The sequence below is a fragment of the Callospermophilus lateralis genome, chromosome X (genome assembly GCF_048772815.1).
Source record: "Callospermophilus lateralis isolate mCalLat2 chromosome X, mCalLat2.hap1, whole genome shotgun sequence".
Lineage (NCBI taxonomy): Eukaryota > Metazoa > Chordata > Mammalia > Rodentia > Sciuridae > Callospermophilus > Callospermophilus lateralis.
The window spans coordinates 40,982,890-40,991,425 of NC_135325.1; the positions used below are offsets into that span (position 1 = coordinate 40,982,890).

General features: G+C 40.3%; 1 protein-coding gene across 1 annotated transcript; it reads left to right on the top strand.

Annotated features, from left to right (window-relative positions):
• Positions 1-5,241: 5,241 nt before the first annotated feature.
• LOC143638872 (spindlin-2-like) lies at positions 5,242-7,142 on the top strand. The gene is made up of 2 exons (XM_077106827.1): positions 5,242-5,503; positions 6,141-7,142. Exon 2 carries the CDS (start codon positions 6,143-6,145, stop codon positions 6,917-6,919), a length of 777 nt encoding a protein of 258 aa, XP_076962942.1. The 5' UTR covers positions 5,242-5,503; positions 6,141-6,142; the 3' UTR covers positions 6,920-7,142.
• Positions 7,143-8,536: the final 1,394 nt, after the last annotated feature.

The window sequence follows — 8,536 nt, forward strand, 5'->3', positions numbered from 1 at the left end:
CTTTGTGTACAACCAGAGAAATGAAAAATTGTGCTCCATTTGTGTACTATGTATAGAAGTGCATTTTGTTATCATGTATAACTAATTAGAACAAATAATTGAAAATAAATGAAAAAAAACAACAACATCCAACTGGAGCTGGGCATGATGGTACCTGCCTGCAATCCCAGTGACTTGGGAGGCTAAGGCAGGAGGATCATGAGTTCAAAGCCAGCCTCAGCAACTTAGTGAGGCCCTAAGCAACTCAGTGAGACCTATCTCTATTAAAACATAAAAAAGGCCTGCGGATGTGGGTCATTGGTTAAATCACCCTGAGTTCAATCCCTGGTACCCCAGAAAACCCCAAAAGACAAAAAAAAAAAAAAAAAAAAAAAAAAAAAACAACAACCAAAAAACAAAAAAACAAAAAAACCAACCCAGTGAGTAAATGGGCAAATGAAGTAAACAGATACTTCTCAAAGGAAGAAATACAATATACAACAAATATATGCAAAAATGTTCAATATCTTTAGCCATCAGAGAGATGCAAATTGAAATTGTACTCAGATTTCATCTCATTACAGGTAGAATGGCAGCCATGAATTATCCAAACAGCAGTAAATGCTGTATACAGTGTGAGGAAAAGAAAAACTTTTATAATGTTGTTGGGATTGTAAACTAGTAAAAGACTAGGAATGGAACCACCATATGACCACTTCTTGATATTTATCCTAAAGCAACACAAATACTCATGTTTACAGTAGCACAGTTCACAATAGCCAAATTGTGGAACCAACCTAGATGTCCATCAACAGATAAAGTGAGGGCTGGGGCTGTAGGTCAGTGGTAGAGTGCTTGCTTTGCATGTATGAGACACTGGGTTTGATCCTCAGTAGCACATAAAAATAAATAAACAAAATAAAGGTATTGTGTTAATCTGCAACTAAAAATTATATATATTAAAAAAGCACCAATTTAAAAAAACAGATGAAGTGATAATGAAAATGTGCTATGTATACACAATGGAGTTTTATTTAGGCATAAATAAGAATATGTCAGGAAAATGGATGAAAATGGATGAAATATGAGTTTTATATTAAGCAAAATAGCCAAACTCAGAAAGTCAAGGGTCATATGTTTCTCTCATATGTGGAACCTAGAGAAAAAAAGTGGGGGCTCTCATGAAAATGGAAGGGACACTAGTAGAGAAAAGGAACCAGGGGAGGGAAAAGGGGATGGAAATGGAAAATGCTGGGTGTTAAGGTTTAGATATGAGGTGTTCCCCTAAAAGCTCATGTGTAAGAAAATGTAAGAAAGTTTAGATGTGAGATGATTGGGTTAGGAGAGCCTTAACTGATGTGGATTATCTGGGCAGTAAGTATAGGTAGGTAGGGAATGGCTGGAGGAAGTAGGTCACTGGAAGGTGTGACTTTATATATATTTTGTCCCTGGTGAGGAGAGCCTTGTCTACTTCCTGGTTGCCATGTCTGAGCTGCTTTTATCATCCTCACCCTTCTGCAACGATGTTATTCCTCACCTCAGGCTCAAGGCAATGGAGTCGACTCTCTATGGACTGAGACTGCTGAACCCGTGAGTGTATAATAAACTTTTCTTCCTCTAAATTTTTTTTTGTCAGGTCTTTTGGTCACAGTGGTGAAAAAGTTGACTAAAACACTGTGGAAAACGTTGACCAAATTGTTGTATATGTGATTATATGTGGGGACAAGTGCATGGAGTACTGCGTACATGGCATACATTAAGGGCATTTGAGTGGCAGGCCACTCCTCTCATGCTAGGCGTGTGTGTGGCAGACCCCTTACCCCATAGGCACAGCCCTGGGCATGAGGTCATGTGTTGTAGTCCTGGTGCTTGTTCCACAGCCCACTCCTCGTTTGGTTGCCGCAAGGACAGTTAGCAAGAAATTGTATTGGTGGCTGCCTGTAATCTGCCTAGCTACTGCCTGAGTATATATACACGGTAACTGAGCAATAAAATCATACTTGCTTCCAGCTTGGTCTCCAGAGGTCTTGATTAGTGACTCCACAGCCACACTTTCCTCTACCCTGTTCTGTGGACCTCCTCATTGGACAAGAGAGAGCCCATGCACTTTTATAACAACTAATCCCACTATTATGTATAAATATAATGCATCAATAAACATATGGAAAACAAAAGAAAGGTAAGGTTGAAGTTTATCTAATAGTCAATAATAGTCAGTAATATCTAATGTATATTTTCTATGAACATGTAGAAAAGACTAAATAGCCAATTCAAAACATGGGTTTTGAATAATTATGGGAGTTAAACAACTGTAATTGAGAATTCTCAATTTACTTATAATGTTATAATAAATTAAAAGTGTAATGGACTTGATTTTGATCTATAATTTGATCTATAATTAAAAGAAAATTTTATATAGAATGTGTGAAAGTTGCCACAGTTTGGGCTATCAGTATATAAATGTAAAAATGGGTGAAAGAAAGAGAAACATCTCAAAAGAAAAGCATAAAAAATTGCACAATCGGAAAAGTGAAAATCAAACAAAACAGAATAATAAGTTCAAATTCAGTAATAATTAGAAAATGTAAGTTAAAATAATGAATACTCATTCTATACCCATTATTTTGGCACAAACTAAAAATGTAAAAAATTGAAGATTTACTAGGACATGGGGAACATGAAATACATATAATCTGATTATATTATACTATGATTTGTTATACTCAACACAACAACTTAGTATTTAGAAAACTTGAAGAAGTTACACTAACAACTCACCATTTGTCATTCTGGGGTGTACTCTACATAAACTCAGGTAAGAGTACACAACAATATTAATTTCAGCATTGTTTATAAGAACGAACCAAAATGATCAACAACAGAATGGAAGTTTGAATTTATTTTTCTATGATTCAAAAAATGTCATATGTGTACTCTCCAACAGTCTTTGAATGTAACAAGGAATGTTAGAGACAAGCAGAGGAAATTAAAAAAAAAACCAAAATATTGAATGTCAAGAGCAAGCTGCAGAAAATAATTCAATATGATAACATCTGCATTTTAAATTTAGACAAGTTGGATTATGAGCCATTTCAGAGTTCTACTTTAGGCTTGCTGGCAAAGTGATCATCAAGAAATAAACATTTTCTTGAATATCCTTAAAAAATAGTTAGAGAAAGATATTTTAGATATGACAAGTACAGGATTGCTTAGTTTTACAAAGCACAGTGTTGTCACACTCTTATCAGTTGTGTAGTGTATACTTGGGAAATAAAAACCTAGAACCATCTCATAGAAATCTCAGGTGTGGGTCATTAAAGAATTAAAGAGATTTTTTATATATATATATATAAAATCTTTCATAAGATATATTTAAAAATTATTGAGTGATAAAACACACAGCATGTATGTGTGTATGTGTCTAAAATTAACTTACTGTGCATCCTAAGAATCTTAGCATTGAAAGGAGGGGAATGTTGTAGGGACAAAGGAGGCAAGGCACTGAAAATAGCAGGAAACAGTTTTATTTGGCTGCAGCCAGGTTCAGAGGGCACAGATTTTGCTGTAATCAATTAGTCCCCTGAACCCCAAGTTCAGGGAGTTTCAGAGTTTTATACCCTGCATGTAAGGGGAGGGACTAAGAAGTTTACAGTCTGCATAAGTTCACATAAAAGCAGTTTTTTCTTTCACTGTTCTGGGCAAGTTAACTCTTCAAGGACAACACCTGAGAAGGGGAGAGCTTCTTCTCCCCTTTCTTTCCTCCCCCTGCCAGCTGTTACCATGGAGCCCAGTTGGTAACACATCTTAAAAATGTAGACATCTCTGTGAAGCTCAGCTCAAGGCCAGAGGCCTTGTTTGCACATTTCTACAAACTTCTATACTGGATATGTTTGTGAAAAACTAGTAAGGGGGTGTCCAGCACCTGGAGTGCTGGTATCTTTTCGGCCAGTGGCCAAGTAAAACAGGGCAACACGAAAATAGGAAGTTTATCTACATTGAACTATTTTGCAGAGATTCTTTTGCTGACAGTCCTAAAATCAGCCATGGAGAAGAATTCTGGAGAAGCCCAGTTAAGTCTTTTCTGTGGAGAAAGGGGGTGCCACTTCAGGAAAAGAACAGGATCTGTGCTGGAGTATAAAACAGACTTAGATATTTTTGGTAATAGATGTCAGATCAGGCTGGGCAGGCAGCAACCAAAGTTGGCAGATTTAAAAGGGCCGCTGAACAGGCTTTATTGAGATATCACTCCAGGGCGGAACTAGATCAGACCCACAGAGGGGACAGGGGAAGGGTCTGAGGAGAAACCGAGTGGAAGCTCGACTGGAGTGGACTTTTATGGGGCTTACAGCAGGAAGGGAAGGGCTTGGGACAGGAAAAGGTCGCCACCAAGTCGCTGCCACCGACCTAACATTATACTATTTCCATTTTAAGAGTTCAAATAAAAATAAATGTTAATTCTCAATGGAGAGTATTTAGTACTTCTAATATTGCTATATATACTCTACTTTTTTTTTTCCAAATTATCCACTAAAAATTATTTTACAAAGAATTTTTAAAAAAACTTAATTTGCATAAATGGTGCAAACTTTCTAAGAGCATAGGAAAAAAAGGAAAGAAAAAAAGTGCTATTTTGCTGTGAGCTCTGGGGGATGGGAAGCAAAGGAAGTTGATATTTTTCAAGTAAATTTTCTGAGTTTTGCACATTTCTCACATTGTGCATGCAATTCTGCAATCAGGGAAAAAGAAAAAAGGAAAAAGTATCCCTATGAAATCAAGCCCAGGAATGAGCAGTCAGTTAAATTTACAGATTAGGTCAAAATGGCAGACAGCATTGAACACCAATTTCTCTCATATTCCTAATCCCCTTAAATGATAGGAAAGGCAGGTTTTGGTATTTAAGTAACTCTGTAAGGGCATGGAGGCAGGAAGCAGCAAATTCCTGGAAGAAGAAAAGCAGATGGGGTAGAGGCCCTGAATGGGTGGAGTTGGAAGTGGGGGTGGGGAGCCTGGGAGTCCCTAACTGGAGGAGGAGACACCAGACAGTGGGGGCGGGGGTGGTTCTAGGCCCTGAGTTTACTGATTTGGAGAAGGGGCGGGGCCTAGCGCTCAGCTGCACGACCCACCCCCACTCCCTCCCGCAGCCCAGTGGCTGGGGGTGGGGGTCGGGGAAGGGATTGTCGGGCTGTGTTTGGCAGGAAGGGGAGGCCTCTCTTCTGGCAGGAAGCTGCGCTAAGAAAAGAGGGAGGAGACTGCAGCGGCAGCAGCCCCTGGTGGAAAACCTATGTGTGGCAGAGGTGCTGCAGCTGCTGACACCGAGGTTGAGGGCGAGCCATCCCAGCGCTGGGAACTCCACCGCCGCCCTCCTACACAAGCTTCTTGCCTCAGAATCTTCGCCCCTTACCTCTTGCAAACACTCTTTCGGCTGGTCGCCTGCTGCGCCTCCTGCATCACACGCTTACAGCCAAGGCAGCAGTGAGGTGTCCGATTGGGACACGTGAAGACCTGGATCCCAGACGGTGGGGAGGTGGGCGCTGAACTGAGGGGTTGGTAGGAAAATTGGCAGGAACATTGGAAAGAGTGATGGGTTTGAGATGAGGGAAACTGGGAAGGGTAATTTGGGAGCAGATGGTGATGGTGAGGAATACCAGGATGGTGTACAGAGGTGGCCAGAAAGGGAATTTTTGGTGCGAGCACCAGTGGTAAAATGTGGATAGCCAGGAATAGATATGAAGGAGAAATGAGCACCAGGTAGCCTGCATGGGTATGGACAGGAATAATGAATGAACAGTAGGGGGCTAAGGAGAGAGACATGGGGACTGCTTGTACTGAAATGGAGAGATGAAGTTAGGGCTAGAAATGGTGAATGTATTTGTGGGGCTAGAATGGGGACAGGGGATCAGGAGATATTCAAAAGAGCCCGTCTGGGGTCCCAGCAACCAGGACCACCACAGCATCCTGCTTAGTTTTCTTGTGCAGCAAAATAAGCCTGGAATGAGGGCAGGCATCCTAGGGTGTATTGATACCTAATATTGCTACAGGACACATATGAATAGCTTGTGCAGCAATATACCTTGTGTGTAAGGACTTGGCAATACAGAGAAAAAACCCTCACTTTATATTACATAGAATGTTTCTCTCTAGCTTCTTTCCTCCCATTGCAGGAATGAAAATGCACCACAAAAAGACAGCTGCAAGACAGCAAACCAGGGAGGCTCCAGGTCACCACACCAATTCTACAACCTTCAGGAAGAGAAAGGCCTCCCAAAAGAAGCAGAGGAGGAGATCTTCACAGTCCCAGAGGAACATCGTGGGCTGCAGAATTTCTCATGGATGGAAGGAAAGTGATGAGCCCATCACCCAGTGGAAAGGAACTGTTTTGGATCAGGTGCCTATAAATCCCTCTCTTTATCTGGTGAAATATGATGGAATTGACTGTGTCTATGGACTGGAACTTCACAGAGATGAAAGGATTTTAAAGCTTAAAATCCTTCCTGATAAGGTGCCACTTTTTCAAGTCAGAGATGTGCACTTTGAAAATACTATAATTGGGAAAGCAGTGGAACACATGTTTGAGGGTGAGCATGGTTCTAAGGATGAATGGAGGGGGATGGTCCTAGCCCAAGCACCTATCATGAAAACCTGGTTTTATATTACCTATGAGAAAGATCCTGTCCTGTACATGTACCAGCTTCTAGATGATTATAAAGAAGGTGACCTCCGTATCATGCCAGAGTCCAGTGAGTCTTCTCCAACAGAAAGGGAGCCAGAAGGAGTTATAGATGGCCTGATAGGTAAACATGTGGAATATACCAAAGAAGATGGCTCCAAAAGATCAGGCAAAGTCATTCTTCAAGTTAAAGCCAAACCTTCTGTGTATTTCATCAAGTTTGATGATGATTTCCACATCTATGTCTATGATTTGGTCAAAAAGTCCTACTAGGGTAAAATCTGCCAAGTGTGGGGAGGCAAATGTATAATTTATATATATTCAAAAAGTGTAAACTTTTCAAGGTATTGGAAGCCTAAGGGTCCTTGATAACCTACATCTTTGCCAGCATAATTATTGTTTTATTCTTAAAAATACAAATTTATGTGGACAGGATATGCTGTATGTAAGCATTTTGTCTTGTTGTAAAGATTGGGTGTGTTTGGTGGACGAAGCATGTAAGGAAAGCTGTAAACTCAGACTGTAAATAAAGTTCACCTAGTATCATAATCAGTTGTCTGAAACTGGAATGGCACTTAGCTGGTCTGGGTCTAAGGAGGGAAAGGAAAAAAATAGGAGATAGGCTGTTGGGGAAGGGCAAGGAGGAGGTGACTACTTGGTAAGTGATAAAGAAAGTCCCCAAAGTGGGAGGCTTTATGGAGAAGGGAAACATTAAGTTGAGAAGGTAGTGAAGAATAAGAGTAAGATCTTGGGGATTAGAGAAGAATAATATGAATAGAAGATGGGCACAAGCTTAGAAAATGTCCATTCAAGGGGAAAAGGATCAAGCTGGTAGATGGAGATAAGGGGGATGCTAAAAAACATACAAAGGGATGGTTTGTGTATGTATTGGTGGTCAGAAAGGGAGAGGTACAGCAGAAAGAGGAATTCCAAAAAGGAAGACTGACTAAAGGAGTGAAAACACAGGAGAAAAAAAAAAAATTATGGGGAGTGGGGCTCATAAGGGACCGGAAGATCCAGGAAAAAGTTGGACTCCTAGCAGTATCCACATTGCCCTCTTTGACTCTTTATACAAAGAAAATAGCAACTTTCAAGGCAAATATATTAGAGGCTCCCCAGAAGGGCATTTGATCAAGATGACTCAGACTAGTTAATCTGGAGCCAAGTTTTTACCTACAAGACTTTTCTTCTTTCAGTGAGTTTGTGCAACACCTGCCAAGCAGAACCTTGGTCATCAGACTAAATATACTAACATAAACTCTGGGCTATGGGCTGCCTCTTTGTGTATTTCCCAGAGGACCTAGATATGGTAAATCTAGGACCTGAAGGTCATGATTCATTTCCCTTACACTGGATAACCAATAATTGTGGAAAAGAATGGTGTTCTCAGAACTTTAGAGATGCCATCTTGAGTTTGGAATATATTTTATCTGGAAGAACAGAATATTGCTGAATCCTTGTGTAGCAGTCCCATCACTGTTCTTCCTTCATTTGAAATGTTCTTTGTCTTCCTAGAGAGGAGAGGCATCAGAGTATTAAGCCTAATATTTCTTCATGGCATGGAACTGTCCATGCTTCTTTCAGCAGTTTCCTACTTCCACAAATGACTCTACTCAGTGCTTCAACGAAAGGAGATCCTCTACCTTCTGGAGTCTTATTCTGGCTAGATCCACACAAACACAAAATCAGTGAATACTGATCCCGTCACTGATATTTCTTTAACAATCTTGATCCTTTTAAGCTTGCATGGAGCCGTGGTGGAATATTGTGTAGCTTTTGTTTCTAAGTGATATAGGTGTCATGGGCATTCAGTATGGGCGATGTGACTTTGTGTAACTAATTCCTTTGGCTTTATAATGCCACACGGAGTGGTTATGGTTGGTGAAAAAG

What these genes read in the sequence shown, in the direction of transcription:
- LOC143638872 (XM_077106827.1), top strand. Translation starts at nt 6,143, where the DNA reads ATGAAAATGCACCACAAAAAGACAGCTGCAAGACAGCAAACCAGGGAG.